We start from the raw sequence: 17,002 nt of genomic DNA on the forward strand, positions 1-17,002 counted from the left end.
GCTGCCAGTAAGGGGGAGGTGTGGCACTTAGGCTTGTCCTCCAAAGGTCCCCAGTGATGCCCAGCAGCCCCAGACCACAGCAGAGCTCCCAGGGTGGCCAGGCACCTGTCCCCACGGTGGAGATGTTGGAGAAAGGTTCACGGCGGGGGAGAGGAGGTGGGAGAGCCCCGGGGCTTAGGCAGGGACAGGACAGGAGGCCAGAGAGGGAGGCAGGGAGGAACAGACAAGAGAAGATGGGAAAGGAGAGTGAGTGGAAGAGAGGGAAAAGCAATTCTGCAAAGGCAGGTCTGGGGTCTGTGCCCGCACGGTGACCTTTGGCCCATGACGGTCTCTGCGGACCTTTAGAACCATCTGCAAGTCCAATGTCCGCATGCTGATGGACTCCTCATGCTAGTTCTGGGAGACGGGAACTGTTACAGCTCCATTTCATAGAGGGAGAAGCAGGGGCAGGACGAATCTAATTGGAGTTACCAGGTAGCAAGAGACAGGGCCGGAGATGAGGCCTGGCCTAGAGCTCCAGCACTTGTAGCCTTCCCTCTGCTCTCCTGCCCCTGGAGGGCACTGGGACTCACTGAGACTACAGAGTCACCTTTGGGGCCTCCCAAGACCTCACTATCAGGCGGGAACTAGACCACTGCAATGGCCAGCACTAGGTAAGAGCCTTGTCTCTGGGGCCAGGGAGGCTGGGTTCAAGTCCAGGCCCTGCCCCTTGTGAGCAACTTTCCCTAGACATATCATTTAAACTGCTCAGCGTCTCTCCCCTCACCTCCATCTATAAGACGGAAATAAATTCCAGGGCCTCCCGCAAAGGGATATCATAAAGGCTGAATGAGATAATCCATGCAGTGGGCTTAGCACACATCTGGCCTGTGGGAAGTGCTCAAAAAATTTGACCATTGTTAATATGAATTGTATTTGTCTAGTAATACAGGTACTTTTCATACACTGATAAAAACGTGATAAATGCCCCAGGAAAAGCTCAGCTAAGAGGGGGCGAGGAGTGGGCTTCCAGGAAGAGGGCCAAGACCTAACGAATAAGTGAGGTTGGGTTCGTGAAGATGACAGGGTAGTGGAGAAGGTGTCCTGGGCCAAAGGAGCTGCAAGTAAAGTGGCTGGGGGGCAGGAGGCTGCGGTGTTTGGGGACCCTTTGAGTCATCCCTGCCTCTCTACCTGGGGTCCTCGATGGTTCCTGGGTCCAGCCTCCTGGCCATGCAGGCAGTCTCCCTCCCACTAGGGACCCTGGGGACGGGCCTGCAAAGCTCCAAGTCTGCCCACAGTATTAATTGCTAATCTCCCTCATTTTCTTTCCCTCTATCTGGCGGGGCTGTCTCGTCCTGAGCCCCCGTGCTAATCAGAAAGAAGGACAAATCCGCTATTTGCATTCTTTCCCACCAAGCCAGGCAGCTCTGCGTGGCTAAACCTCTGGCCTGCTGGGAAGCCCAGCAGCCCAAGCGGGGGGGCCCCAGGAGGGCAGGGAGGTGCAGGACAGGACTAGGAGGGCCAAGCCTGCCTGTGGAAATAGAGGCCGGGGCTCCTGTACTGAGAGCCCAGGGTCACCATTCTGAGCAGGAGGACTCCTCGTTAGCAGTTAGTTCATCTTTTTTGTCCCACAAACGGAAGAAACTGAGGCCTGGGGCTGGGAGGAAACCTAGATGTCCTGATTTTCCAACGAGTGACCAGGCCTGGCCCCCGCTGGGCTGGATGGAACCCTCATCCCAGAGGAAAAAAGGATGTAGGCAGAAAAACCAAGCAAGACCTTAAACTGGGTTTCTGTTCAGGTGGGAGCAGCAGAGAGGCGGGGGGACGGTTATGTACTGAGCGCTTACGATCTGCGAGGCGCAGAGTGCTGTTTCACAGAAACAGCCTCCTTTAATTCTACTCATGCTACAAAGTGAGTGGCATATGCCCTACCTTGCAGATGGGGAAACTGAGGCTCAGAGAGCTCACACAGCTTGCCTAGCATCATAGCAAGTCAGTAGAGGAGCAGAATCCCAAGCCTGGCCACATGAGCATCCCGCCCAAGCTGGCGACTGCTACAGCACTTGCCCCGTCCATGCTGCTCTCCCAGCTGCACCAGCCTCGGCCCTCCTCCTTTATTTCCCCTTGAGCAACTCCTCTCCCGCCTCCTCCTCCAAGCAGCCCTCTCTGACTGTACCCTCCCTATTCCATCCTTCCTCTGCTCTTCCGTCTGACCAGAAATCACAATAAATTGTCCACCACTGACCTTCTAAGGCTCTTTGTGGGACGTAGTATCACCTTCCCCAGAGGCACCCTGTCACTGAGAGATGGCCGTGTGTCTTTGTTGCAGCCTCCCTGTGGGCTGTGTCAGAAAGGGAGAATGGATGAACACGAAGGGACAGTGTATGCTGACATTCAAGTGACTCCAAAAGTCTCCCTGGGAACAGACCACAGCTGCGTCTTGTCAGGCCTGCAGGATGCCCAGGGCTTGACCAGCCAGTCCCTGCTATGTTGCAGACACTGTTTTATGTGTGTCACCAAAATCAGTCATTGTGTGCCGAGCAGAGGGTGCCGCCTGTGCTCTTACCTGGGCCCTAGCAGCAGGGGATCTGCTAGCAAGGTCTGGGTCTCCCAAGCAGGCTATTTCCTTTTCTGCCTGTTCGTGGTGGGGCAGAGGAGTCTCCTGCCTGCACCTTCTCAGGGGTGGAGAGGGGACCCCGCAGATGTCCTAGTGGTGGGCACCAGAGTGCCTCGAGGCCCACCCTCCACCCTGAACTCCAAAGTGCACTCAGAGAGCGAGGCCCTATCCCAGCTGCCCAGAATCCCACCCTATCCTGATTTAGGCGAGGCAGTCTCTTCCCCTCCCGAGGCCCCTTACTGCCCTCCACCCAGGAAGAGGGGAGGGAGAGGAGAGACAGACACATGGGTTTGTTTTTGCAGGAGTCGGCTCTGCCCAGGCCTCTCCCCGTGGGCTGGAGCCGGGGCCTCTGATGGACGGACGGACAAGAGCAGGTGGTTGTGCTTGGGGAGAGGCCGAGAGGAGGAAATAACTCAACTTTTCCCACCGAGCTGGGTTGGCTGTGCACAAAGGCGGGGAGGCTGTGAGAACAGGAGCTTGGCTCAGTCCACTCCCCAGCGCCTGAGAGAGCCGGGGTTCCCGGTGCCCCTGGGCTACAGCTGGCCGCCAGTTCACACTTCCCAAGTGGCTAGTTCTTGCGGCCTGTGGCTCATCCCCGACCGACCGCAGGCTGGCTCGGCCAGGGCTGCAGGAGCTTGAGAGACACCTGATGGGCAGGGTGGACAGTAACCAGGTCCTCCAGGTGCCACCCTGGTCAGGCTGTGACAAGGGACTGGCAGGTGCGGGGGGTGGGGTCTCGGGGAGCTGGGCTCTGACTGGGTACCGCAAGAACTGGCGGGGGAGGGCAGACACAGAAAATGTCACTCGGCTTCAGGTCCACAAAAGTCCAGCCAGACTCCTGGCCCCTTCCACACACTGACCCTGACCCCATGCCATCACTGCTCGGGGCCCAGTCACCCGCCCCATCTGCCAGCCCTTGGTCATGATGAGAAACGGGGGCGTGGGGGTTGGGATGACTCAGTTAGCTTTTCCTTAATCCTGGAAAAAAAAAAAACCACTCAGAGCTCACGTCCTTTGTCTGAATCATGCCCTCCTTCTCTCCGGCTCATCCTTCCCAGGCAGGGTGAGGGTGGGGGCAGCCTGAGCCCCAGCACCTGTCTTCCCAGACTGGTCAGTGAGAGCATCCTGCATTATCCTAGATGGGAAGCCGACACAGGCATTTCCTAGCCAGCTGAAAGGGGGAAAGCAAAGAGAGAAGGAGAAGAGATGGGTGGAAGGCAGAGCTGGCTGCCAGGTCATGGATGGAGAGGTGGAGAATGCATATGTATTAAGCACCTACTATGTGCCAGGCACTTTGCTCAAGTTTCCCCTTAGTCCTCACAGCACCCTCAAGAGATAAGGATGAGCACCCCATTTTCAGACGAGGAAAGTGAAGCCCAGAGAGGTAAAGCGACCTGAAGCAGGGTCACACAGCAATTTAGTAAGTGGCAGGTCCAGCGCTCAGGTTCAGGGTTGCTTGTTGGCCAACAGGCTTCAGTTTCCCTTGCCCCAAGCTGCCTCCCACTTGTGAGCCTGAGGGAGAGGGCTCCTAAGAAAGGGAAAGCAAGAAAGAGACCCTGAGAAGGTAAAGAGAAGAAAGCGGGTGCGGAAGAGTCACCCTGGAAGGGAGGAAAGCGAAGGGCAGGGCAGGGCACGGAGCCGCGTGTGGCGGGGGTTAAAACCCCATGTTCCTACAACCCGCTAAGCCGGAGAAATGAATTCTGATCCCTCCAAAACCCAACCTCGGAAAATGTGTGAGGGAAGGGTCTCCTTTCAGGGGGCAGGAAATCCTCCACACCTCCTCCTGATGCCCTGGTAATGCCAGGATGTCCCCAATCTGCTTTGAGGAATGGAGAGATTAAGAATAATAAAAAAATTGCAATAAAATATGTGTGAAGGAGGGGGTAATTGTGGACAAACGCAGCATTCAAATTCATTTTTCAGCTCTTTTACACACCATTTCAATCTTATTTTCTGCTTGTTAATGAGATCTTGTTGCCTGGACTAGGCAAAACCTTCCAATATCAGGACGTAATTGCACATAATTTTCTCTTCTACCAGTGATTTGCATCAGTTTTTTAAAAATTCTGGGCTATTTAACACCCCACAATCCCCCTCCCCGTCTTCCTGCTTGCAAATCTCTCGCTCCCGCCTCCCTCCTTGTCCCTGGTCCAGCAAGACTCATTTTAAATGCTTATTATAAACGCAATGTTGCCAATGAAGGGGCAGGCGAACAAAGGGAGTGCGAGGAGAGGCGTGGGGATTCCGGTGCCACCCTGTGCGGGGCACAGCTCAGTTCCCTAGAGCAAGCGGCTGTCTTGGTCCTGTTCCGCCGAGGGACAAGGGCATGGTAACATCACGGGTCCAGCGCATGGCTTGGAACACTGTCTCCGTCACTCAGCAGCTCTGTGGCGTTCTGCAAGTTACTTAACCTCTCTGGGCCTGTCTGCCCAAGCACAGGCTTGCTGTGGGGCTCGACGGATTCAGATAGGCAAAGAGGTTATACGCATGCAGGCACCAGCAGGTGTTCTGTTGACAGAGCGTCTGTCCTTGCTGGCTTGGCTCCCGGGGGATTGCAGATGGTGCCAGGAGGGCAGCGCTGGGCATCTGCTTTGAGATGTGCCCAGAACAGCCATTCATAAAGAAGCACAAGGACGGCCTGCACTGCCTCTCTGTCCCTCTGGGTCTCTGAAGCAAGGGAAAGTGTGGGGTTTGGCTTTGATGCTGGACCTGACTCTGCCACTAACTTCCAGTGTGGCACTGGGCCTCTATGTCCCTAAACACATCAGACCAGCCTCTCGGGGCAGGCGCAGCACAAGAGTGTGGCGGGCTGTGGAGTGGGACTCTGAGGCCTAGCTCTGTCACTTCTCAGAGCCTAGCATGGGGCCCGGCACAGAGCTCAATAAATATTCGGTAGATGGGTGGGTGGAAAGGTGGACAGATGACCCTGAACAGTGCAGTTTCTTCCCCTATAAAACGAGAGTCCCAGATCACCCCCTGCTTCCACATCCTGCCTCTGTGTGCCCAGTTCCTCAGTGCCTGTCACCATCATTATTTCATACTTTGGCGGCACTGCTGATGGAACCAAGGCCTCGTGCGTGCTAAGCCAATGCTCTCTCCCTGAAATGCAGCCCCAGCCACTGTCCCCGCAATCACGCCATACGGGAGGGAGGGGAGAGGATAACATCAAGAAGTGAGAAGGGAAGAAGGCCTGGTTTGCTGGGCTTGTGGTCACGTGATTAACCGCACATTTAGTGTTGTTCACTGGCTGGCGGGGGCCACTGTAAATACATAAACCCTTTCTCTGGGGTCCTTTATAGTAAGCTCCAGAGAAGAACAAAGGAGATGACAGTGAACGAGGGACATTACGAGGGGCACAGGAACAATGGCGGCAGCACAGAACTGACACAGTGTCAGCAGTTCTTGATCAGGGACTGGAGCCCAAGCCTTAATCCAACAGTGTGACTTGGGGAACATTTTAGAAAACTGGGTCCTCTCTGGGTCTAGGAAAGGCTGGCAGCGGAGGAAGCTCAGTGATGAGCCCACCCTGACCCCGGGATTCAGCCCCTGCAGAAGCCCCAGCCCAGGGCACACTGCCTGGACCCTCCAGCCCAAAGGACCCTCAAAGTAGCACAGCTTTGCCCCTCAGTCTCTGTTTGGGACCTGAGGACCCTAAAACCTGTATCTCCAAAGAACTTTTTGACACCTCTCTCCCCATCACATGAAATCTCCAGGAGATGCCTGTGTGTCCACCACGGACTAGGACACCTAAGGGCAAGGTTTGCCTCTGCCTCCAGACTACAAGCTCCCAGGGACAGGCTGGAGTCTCTCCCTTACACCAAGTATCTTTCTCTCTGTCTCTGTATGTACTGCAAGCCATTGTGTGAAGTACTCATGTTATAAAAGGCATCTTCTGTCTCAAATTATACCGAGTTGTCTCTTAAGAGTCATTTTCCAATGAACTGACCTTCCACCTGGAGCAGAGGGGAGAGCGTGGGCTTGGGTCTTTGAGTTCTAACCTTGGATAGGCCTGGTTCTTTTCCCTATTCTTTTCCCCCCCTAATATTGGGGATTAAACTCTGGGGTTTTGCTTTGAGCTACAACCTTCCCTTCCCCCTTAATTTTTGAGACAGGGTCTCACTGAGTCACTGAGTTGTCCAGGCTGGGCTCAAACTTGAGATCCTGCTGCTTCACCCTCCTATTCCCTCCACTTGTTTAGAAGGACCCAGCGCATGAAGCCAGAGACATCACATGCTGAGTGCTCAGTGTTTGGTTCTATAACATGGGGGCTTGTGGGTGGAGGCTACGAGGGAACCAAGCCTCAAAGGAGGCTTCTGCACATCTGACTTAGCAGTGCCATTCGCCTCCTGGGCTCCTCAGCCTCTGTTTTCTCATCCACAACATGGGTTGCATGAACTCTTCCCTTCACCACGCTGGAAGTTAGTGGCAGGGCTGGGCATTTCTCAGAGGCAGGAGGACAAAGTGAGTGGCTGAGATCACAGGCTCTGGAGACCTGGGTTTGCATTCTGGCTCTGCCCTTTGGGTGGATTAAAATATGTGAAATAACAGGACCAGAATCTGAACACCATGGGGGCTCCAGAGTGTCTCTGTCTTTGTCAGTGTCATATTAAACACACCACGTGACTTGATGTTACTCTGTTCCTTGTCTGTCTGCCTGATGTACTGTCAGCTGGGGGGGCGAGCGGGCACAGGTGCTGAGCTGAACTGAGCAAAGGGCTTTTCTGTGAAGTCCTGCTGGGTGGTCTCTCCAGGGAGTCCCTGAGCTCCAGTTCTAGGCCAGCTGGAGACAAGGAACCCAGATCAACCCACGGAAAGAGGGACACCCACAGGCACAGCCAGCCACCCATGCAATGAGGCAGCCTGTGCCAGGTCTGAACAGGAACTCTGCAACCCCAGCTTCATCCCCCAGCAGCTTCTGTAAGAACAAAACACCCCCTAGTTCCGAGGATCAAAGCTATTGGGGCGACAGGTGGGACCTGCAATTGTGGGTAACAGGTGGAGACCCATATTCTCCCTCTTGATAAGGTAAGCTTCAGAGAAACCCCTCCTGCAGGGCGCTGGGGTCACTGGAGGCCAATCATCCCCACAGCATCTCCCTACACAGTGGACATCCTGGTCCCACCCATCCCAAGACCTCAGAGATGCGCCCCAGAGATGCCCTCGGGCTTAGACAGAGAAGGGTGCAAACCCGAAGTTGGGCTTTCAAATGTTGGGAACTTGGGCCCCACACTCCCCCCACACCTCTCTGCGCCTCCCTTCACGAGGCATCAGTGGTCACACACACGCACAGCCGCACAGCCTGCCTGCTGCCCTTGCCTCTGCCCGTACACGGCCCCTCCCCCCAGCAGCTGCTCCCCTCCTGGTCCCCTCTGCCCCCGTCAGACCCTCCATCTGTCTTCACACCTTTGGTGGGAACTCCGGGCAGTCTGAGGCTCACCCAATCCATCATACCCTCAGCTTTCTGCCCTGAGCCTCCCAGGGCCTCCTGCTTTGTGCTTTGGTCTCTCACTGGGCAGAGGGAACCTGAATCCCACGCAGGAATTTCCATGCAGGGGTGAAAATAACATGTAACTCCCACACCTTTAAACCTAGAGGTGAGAAGCCCCCTGTAATGTAACCGTTCACACGACTGGGTTGTGTTTTCCTCCTCCTCCCTCTCTCCTTGCCTATAACTCCATCCCAAACCCCACTCAGGAGATCCTTATTTGCTGTGATGAAAGTCCTGCTGCAGGACAATGAGACAGAGTGAGCTGGGGAGGCCAGGGGTTAGGGACTCAGGCCTGGCTTCTCAGCCCTGGCCCAGCCAGTGCATATGGGCATTACTAAGCTGCTGCACGCAATCTCCAGATCCCTCTGCAGCTTTCCAAGAATGGTCCTCCAAACTTGCTTTGTCCCACAAGGCCAGGCCTGGGCCCATTCGGGTCTCTGCAAGGTCCTTCCCTAGCAGGTCCTGGGATCTTATCACATCTAGCTCCCATCCCAGCTCTGGAAGTTCAGCCTGGACAATTAGCCCTTGCGCTAATGACGCAGAGGTCAGGACCTTGAGCCCCAGAAAGTGGCCGATTGTCTCTCGTGGGGAAGCATTCTGGATGCAGGCTTTGGATGCAGGGTTTTGTGCATCTGGGATACCAGCAGGAGAGCAGGGGAGGCCAGCAAGGCCCAGTGCTGGGGTTCACAAGCTCAGCAGGCAGTGGCATCACCGCTAGGGGCTGTGTGTGTGCCTCCTCAAGTTTCCCCGGCGCTAGCTCTGTGTCAGGTCTCAGCTGAGCACCTCAAGCAGCTAGATCTTTCATTCAAACCTCAATTATCCTCATTTCATGGATGAGAAAATCAAGGCATGGAGAGGAGCAGGGAACTGCTCTGGGCCTTCCCCACAAGTAAGTGCTGTCACACCCAACTATGCAAATGAATAGAGGCATGGGAAAGAACCCAGACATGCAGAAAACTAATGTTCTTGGGAGTGTTTTGGATCAGAGGTCAGCAATTATTTTTTTTCTGTACAGGCCAGATGGGAAGTATTTCAGGCTTTGTAGCCTCTATGGTCTCTTTCGAAATTATTCAACGCTGCTGTTAGAAAAGCACAGCCGTAAGAGGATGGACATGGCTATGTTCCAATAAAACTTTATTTATACAAACAGGAGGCTGGATGATGAGGACTGCAGGGTGTTACTTGTGGTCCTCCTCTGGCTCCTTTTCCCCCTTAAGTTAACAGGCTTTCTATGTCCATTATATCATCCCAGCAATAGTAGGGCAAGACAACTAACATTTACTTGGCCCATTTTTGTGCCAGGCTCTGTGGGGCTTTGATCCATTAGCACGCTGAACTCAGCCAACGTCCTGAGTAGGAGGGCAGTAATAGTCCCTTTGCTTACCAAGGGGTAAACTGAGGCTCCCGGAGGCACACTGGCCCAAGAATGCCTTGAGCAGCACAGCTGGGCTTTAAACCCACCCCGAAGCCTGCACCGCTTCCATTGCACCACAGCTGTTCAGGTCAGTTTGCATCTTGCGTCCATATTCTCCCCACAGCCATGGGTGGGGGGTCTCAGCAGGCGGGAGACAGAATAAAGCCAATCTCAGCTTTAACTCCTTCCTCCATGGGTATCTGGGCATCTGCTATAGCCGTAAAAATAAGCCCAGGACTTCCTCAAATTCACTGGGACTTCCGGTATCATCGAATCCCATTCAACAAATCCACCAATCTCCACCACAAGCCCAGCACTGTCTTTCCGACTTCACCCAAAGAAGGTCCTAGGACTTCAGCACCACCAGGCAATGACTGCCCTAACCAGCAGCCAATCACATGTGAGTAGACTGGTTCTCAAGACCCAATCAGAGTATAGTTCCTGGTCCAGAACCTCATCAGAAGGAGCATAGGGTGGAATCCAGGAAGTCAAAACTCCAGGCACTGCAGCTTGCACCATTGCACTGTCTGAATGTGCCTGACTTCCAGGACATGAGTGGGGCGCTGCTGGCCGGAGAGCGAGTGCATAAAGTAACCCATTTGTTTCCGGGTGGCAAGAAAAAGGAACCCTTTCCCCCACCTGCGTCAGCTGGAGGTAGATCAACCCCGCACCAAGTCACAGTGACAAGTGAAGATGAAAGGGGTCCTGCCCTCCACTTACACCCTCTCAGGTACCACCAGCCAGTGGCTTCGTGGAGACCAGTGAAGTATGAGCCAGCAGGTATCAGGTGACAGGCGTGGGGCGGAGGGGAGTGGGGCCCTACCTGAGGAGACAGGCCGTTGCTGACGGGGTTCATGTGGTTGGAAGGGGCCCCCGGATTCATGAAGCTGTCGGAGTAGCTGGAGAAGCTGTGACGGGCTCCGTAGGCAGAGCTGGTGTCCGCAGCCGCAGCGGCCGCAGCCAACCCACCCTGATGCATGGTGGATGGCGGGAGGGGCTGGGGCCGGTGCACGGTGCTGCCCCCGTCTGCGGAGAGACCGAGAGATGCTGAGTGGTGGCTGCATCCCGGAGGCCGGGGCTGTGAGGGCAGAAAAGAGCCGCGCACCGCCTCTGCTGTCCCTCGGGGGGTGGTGACCACTTTCTCAGGTGACTTGGGATTTGGCAAGCTGGTTCTGGATAGCACCAGGGACTGCCCAGGTCTTGGCTGATGCCCAGCCAAGATTCAGGACATCCTCTGGGCAACTTGTTGCACAGGGCTAAGCACACAGTAGGTGTTTGATCAATGTAAGCTGCCCTGAACCCCACTCCTCATCGAGAATGCCAATCCACCCAGGCTAGTCCTGCTGGTGTCCTGTGAGCACTGACCACTGCCAAACGGTGTTCACAGGCATGAAATAAGAATGTGACTCATTTCACAGGTGAAGCAACAGGAGAAGATAGTGGTCCTGGCTTTGAACGGCCCAACTGGAGCCATTTCTGCTTTTACCTGCTGTGTGCTATTCTGTGCTGTTCTGTCCAGGCCTCTCTGCGGAGCCTCCCAGGTGGGGGACACTGCCTCTTCTTGGCCGGGCAGGTGAGGTCCGGAGGCAGAGAGCAAGCAATGGGTTCCCCGTGTAGGCCAAGGTGGGGAGACAATGGGGCAGGGTCTAGAAGGGTGGGAGGGAACCCTTTTCCCCTACAGAACATCTCCCCTGGGACCACTTTCCTTTCTTTTCCCACCTGTCACCATCCTGCCTCTGCCCACCCCCTTCCAAGGCCAGGTGCAAGCTTATTCTTTGAGAACAGGGCCCAAGGGACGCCTTCTCTCCAGGACAGTCTCAGGGTCCTAACCATGCTCAGCACAGCCAGCAGGGGGAAAGAAGGGTTGATCCTGCCTCCCTAAGGGAAGGACTCTTCTGAGCAAGTTTCCTCTAGTCCTTCAAAGAGGCTTGACCTCTGAAAATGGCTCTTTCCATCAATAGAGGGGCAAGAAAATGAGATCCTACAAAGTTATTCTTATTTGCCATAGATTGGAGGCTAACTTGATCTCAAAAAAACATCCCAATAGCCTCCCAGCACCTACACACACACACACACACACACACACACACACACACACACACGAAACCACTTCACTCTCATGTAAAAACTCAAGACTGTGATTACACACGGGCCCTTGAAGAACCTTCTGATCCTTTCCCTCCAAAGTTGCTCCACACTCCAGATCCTGGACACTCAACGTGTTGCCCCTGGGCCAGCAGCCTGGGCCTCAGCGAGGAGCAGGCAGGCATTTAAATAAGATTCCAGATCTGTGTTTACTTTACGGTTTGCAAAGCTTGGGTCTAAACCGGTGCACGGGGGCTGCCTGTTGGCCCTCCCCCTACACCCTACAGCCTCTGGGCAGAGCAAGAACTTCAAGAGCAAGATGCAGGGCTTTTCTTTGTTGTTGCAGTAGTCTGCCCACAATAAAGTACACAAAGAGTCATAACAAAGAATAGCTCTTGCAAGAGAAAGGAAGAGAAGAAAGGTTGGGTAGGGTAGGGACAAGGGGTGCTGGACACTCACCTTGGGAGATGGTGGTGGTGGGGTAGGTGGAGTCTGGCAGCTGATAGGGGGGCAGCGTGGGCATGCCAGTGGGCGGGAAGCCTCCTGGCAGAAGGTGGTTGAACGCTGCCAGCTGGTTGGCTCCTGCCTGCTTGCGCCAACGGGCGCGGCGGTTACTGAACCAGACCTGAGGGAGGGAGAGCAGAGAATGGAGAACCCAGGCCTCTGATGCAGCCAGCATCCTCCTCCAGGAAGGAAATCCACATTCCTGCAGCATGGATGGTATTAGGATTTACATCTAAAATGTTCCCAAAAGCTTCAGGTACAGAAGGTGTTTGGATCATGGAGGTGATACATTAATCAGTGAACTCCTCCATGGATGAATTCACAGCTGAACATGCTGTTAGGATGTGGGGACTAAAGTTGGATCTCTGGGCGTATGACCTGGAAAGGTACATCCCTGTCCCCAGCTCCTCCCTTCTTTCTCTCTCTGCCTCGTGGCTGCGTGGGTTGAGCATCTACCCTCCACCATGCTTCTGCCATGCTGTTTTTCTGCCTTGGAGGCAGCCAGCCATGGAGTGAGCCCACTAGAACCATTAGCCAAGTTAAACCTTGCCTCTTTAAATGGTGGGTGTTGCGTAACCTTTCCCAGCAACAGAAAAGCGACCAATCCAGATGGGCTGCAGAGTGATTTCACAGACATGATCCCCTTGTTTGCACAGACACCCAGGGTGGAGGTGGGGGGTTCTTATCATTATTTCCATCTCACAGATGAGGAAAGTAAGGCCTAGAAAAAGTAGGTGACTTGGCCACAAGGCATAATGAGTGGAGGCTCAGACAAGTGTGGGTGACTCTCAGTCCACTGCTCTTCCCACTGCACCTGCTCCGGCCCCTGCATGACTGGTTAGCTCCAAAACGCCTCATTCTCCACCTCCTCTAGGAAGCCCTCCAGGAGGACACTGCACATCTGGAATCCACCCGGGTAGGAATCCCTCCAGACAGCTGTGCAAGCTCATTCTTTATCTGGGGACTGAGACTTTGCTTTGCTTACACAGCCTGGCTCCTTACAATGGGAAACACACCCCGGGACTTATTACACGTTAGTGGAACACTAACCCCCCATCTTTGAGCCTCCCTCTCCAAGCACTGGGCTGGCATTTACACATCTGTCTACATAGGCTCATAAGACACGCTCTCCTGTTCCCACTTTACAGGAGGAGAAACGGAGGTTTGGAGGTCAAAGAGCTTGTGCCCAAGGCCATGTAGCTAGCCTGTCGTGGAAATAAGGTTCAAGTTTAAATCTGACTTAACTTAGAGCCTACTGAACAGGGTGTGCAAAGTCCCTGGGACAGGCCAGAAATAAAGGACAATGAGGGTGTGTAGTGAGCTCCTCCAAGGGGCTCTTTTCTCCCTCTGGTCTCTGCACAGGCTGTTTCGTCCACCTGAACACCCTTCCTGCTCCAACCCCCTCATCCTTGGGTCTCCTGCCCCCTCATCAAGGGACTCCCTGCCCTAGGCCCCTGCATTCCACATTCACTGTTGGACACCCCAAAGGTGCACGCCGAATACTTATTGATTTGATGCATAAGTGACTGAACAAGGGAAGCCTTAGTGTGTCTTTGCTGGGACTGAGGCACTCAGGGGGGGTTTCCTCCTGGTGGGGTGACAATCCCAACCTCCTCTGGCGCCCAATCACCCACGACACCCAAACCTGGGGAGAGCAGGTCAGCTGGGTAGATGGCACTCTTGCACCCAGGACATTGTGGGTCTTTCTAGGTCCTTCTGGGGGAGGAGCCATGCCTGCTTCCTGGGCTGGGGGAACACAGTCACTGCGCTGACCGATTTAGGTTTCACAGGGAAAAGACAGGAGGACCCTAATGAGGGGAAAAGCCACTGGCTCACAAATAAAACCAAAGTCCCAGCTTTTCCCCACCTCCCCAGGGCACCGATGGTGTCCACAGGGGCATCCTGCGGGGAACGGAGGCCACCCTTTGTACACACCGGCTCCTGGGAAGATGCAGGGTGAAACCTATGCAGGCAACATTGCCCTGCAAGACTTTAATCATGCTTTGTTTTCCCCTCTGTTTATTCTTTTTCCAACTGCCTTATCTTTATAGAAGTGATATATGCTTTCATCTTAAAATACATTGACTTTATTAAAAGGTAAGTAAGTGTAGCCAGGGGTGGTGGTGCATATGTCTGTAATCCCAGCTCCTCAGGAGGCTGAGGCAAGGGGATTGCAAGTGGGAGGACAGCCTGGGTAACTTATTAAAACCCTGTCTCAAAATAAAAACACAAAAATGGCTGGGGACGTAGCTCAGTGGTAGAGTGCCCTTGGATTCAGGCCCCAGTTTTGGTGGGGGGAAAGCAAGTAACTACAGGTAAAACAGGAAGGTGACAGAAGTCTTGAAGTTGGCAAGAGAATGGCTTAAGTTTGGGTGTGCTGCGACAGCTGGCTGGGGAGCAGCTGTCTCTTAGATGTGGCTCATCTGTTTCTTAAATAAAGCTGTACGCACCCTGCTCTGTTCCTTCTCTATATTGTCTTTCCCTATCCCACCTCACACCTCTTTATTTCCCTCTCTTCACTTCAAGTCTTTACCGGCCCTCTCCTGAGGCCAGGCAAGACGTGGGGATGGAGGTGCACAGGACTCCGCCCCCAGTCCTGGGGCTGCCTTCTGCCTGGCATGGAACAGACAGTGCGCTCAGACAGGTAACACGCAAGGCTCCACAAAGAGGCCAGAGGAGGAGCTTCGCACCTGGCTTTGCGGAGCCCAGGAGGGCTTCCTGGGGCAGTTCTCACCTGTCCTCTTCCCCACCCCGGATGTGTTTCCCCAGGCCTCCTCCCTTCTCACAGCGTGAAGCCTGATGGCTCAGAGCAGGAACTCCGGAGTCCCCTGCCTGGCTCTGAGTTCTGCCTCTACTCACAGCTAAGAGAGGGAACCCCATGATGTCTCTATGCCTCCGTTTTGCAGAACGGGGTGAACAGCACCGCGCTGAGGTTGCTCTGGACCTCAAGTGAGCTACACAGCCTTAGCGTGCTGAGAACACTGTTAGCGTGCATTTACTCTTCTATAGGACCCCCTCAGGCGTAGCTGAGCTGGAAGTGCCCTTAGCCAGCTCCGGCTCAAGCTTCCTGCTGATGGAGAGGAAGCAGGGGTTTCAAGAGGGGCAGCAGCCACCCCAGCACCCTGGCCCGATGCCCTGATAGGGGGTTAAGCTCTATGAAGGCAGGGCCAGGTTCGTGACTGTGTGAGTGTTCGTGCCGCTGAGCTACACCCCCAACCCCAAATATGCATTTTTGCTCCTTTCCCCACCACCCAGCATCGGGAGCAGGGCACAGCAGGTGCCATCTGCTGGCAGAGCGGACTGGCCTGGTCCTCTGTCTGTGGCACAGGGGCAAAAGCTATGTGCAGGTAGACTTAGGCTCAAGCCCAGCACGGTCACTACCGTGTCTCTAGGAAGCCACTTCCTGGGCTTCCACCTGTAGTACGGAGAAGAAAAATGACATCTCCCTCCCAGGATTAGGGGAGAACCAAGGGGGGCCCTGTAAGGTGCTGAGCACCCTGCCTGGCATGTCACACGCGTCCCTCGGTGCTATGCCAACATTCAGTGTGTGGTGTTAATGCGTGGGCCCCTTTAGTGTCTCCACGGTGGATTTCTGTTCAGCAACAACCAAAGCCAACAGCAGAGTTCCAATGTGGGGCCACAGTGCTTAGTGCTATTACACAACTTCCTGATTTCTTGGTGCTCATCATCGAGGCATAGGGGCATTTTCATAGGCAGGCAAGGGAAGTGCCAAGGGGTGACCCCAGAGCCCAGCAGCTCCATCTCCTCAGCCGCTGGTTTTAGAAGGTGTGCATGGGCTCAGGACACAGCCAATCTACCTCCAAGGAAGACAGCTGAAGGTTGGGGTCAGGGCACCAACCGTGTAAAATGGAAATTCCTCCCGAGGAGTCCTGGGTCCCCAGCACAGCCTCCACTGCCTGACACCTCTTTGCTGTCCTTGCTGGGGTCCCAGCTTCTTGCTAGCTGCACAGGGCTTTGTGGTAATGTCACACAGGCTTCCAGAGGAGGCTGCCCCCAGAGAGAGCAGGACCGGAGGGAGCCGGGGGCAGCTCTTGGCTGGCTTTCCTAACAGATTCCCTTGCTGAATATAAGGTTCACCTGCTAACATGTTTATCAGAGTGCCAGTTCCATGGCCACAGGCTTTGCTGCCCGCTGAGTCCCCAGTGCCTAGGACAGCCGCTGGCAAACAGCAAGTGCTCAATAGATGACGGCCGGAGGAATGGGCATTGAACTGCAAGGGTGGCCAGGGCTGGAACTTCCAAGAACAAGTGGCATCTTCTTAACAGCCCCCCTCCCTCCATTGCACTGTGGCTCTTCTGTGTGCCAGGCATTTCATAAGGTTTTTTTATTTTATCACTTAATCCTAGAACAAGACAGACCTCCCCCCTGCCTTCCTCTGGCTTTTGTGGTACTAGGGATCAAACCCACTGAGCTATATATATATCCCCAGCCTCTTTTTATTTTTTATTCCAAGATCCCATCTCACTACATCCACTAAACTGCCCAGGCTGGGCTTGAATTTGTACCCTCCTGCCTCAGCCTCCCAGAATGCTGGGATTACAGGTGTGCACTACTGTACCCAGCTCATCTCCATTGTGCAGACCAAGGGTGGAGGAGGAGCTGAGCTACTGAGCTGGGATCCACCCCAGGCGTCTGGCTCTGAGCCCACCCTGAATTACTCCACTCATCCATCCACTTTCCAGGGGCACTGTGATGAGATGTAGCACTGGAAAATCCTAGCACCGCAGATTCTTACAATCGGAGACCAGAGCTCACAAGTACACAGCTACGGAATCTCAGCAGCGCTCAGGGGCGTTCGAGGTCCCTGCCCCACGCTGCAGCAGGAATTCCCTCACTAGAGTCCCTGCTTGACTGGATACTGAACTTTTGCTTGAACACTTCTAGTGACAGGGAT

General features: G+C 54.5%; 1 protein-coding gene across 3 annotated transcripts in view; it reads right to left on the bottom strand.

The window, feature by feature from the left end:
* Positions 1 to 17,002, bottom strand: part of Pax7 (paired box 7) — a 99,420-nt gene that overhangs the window by 28,593 nt on the left and 53,825 nt on the right. For all 3 annotated transcript variants that reach the window (XM_005409803.1, XM_005409804.1, XM_005409802.2), the window contains exons 6-7: positions 12,043 to 12,208; positions 10,322 to 10,524 (exon numbers count right to left, since the gene is read on the bottom strand). In XM_005409803.1, the coding sequence (XP_005409860.1) occupies positions 10,322 to 10,524; positions 12,043 to 12,208 (369 nt within the window). The remainder of the gene's footprint in view (positions 1 to 10,321; positions 10,525 to 12,042; positions 12,209 to 17,002) is intronic.

This window comes from Chinchilla lanigera, unplaced genomic scaffold, assembly GCF_000276665.1.
Source record: "Chinchilla lanigera isolate Chin_1 unplaced genomic scaffold, ChiLan1.0 scaffold00126, whole genome shotgun sequence".
Classification (NCBI taxonomy): Eukaryota; Metazoa; Chordata; class Mammalia; order Rodentia; family Chinchillidae; genus Chinchilla; species Chinchilla lanigera.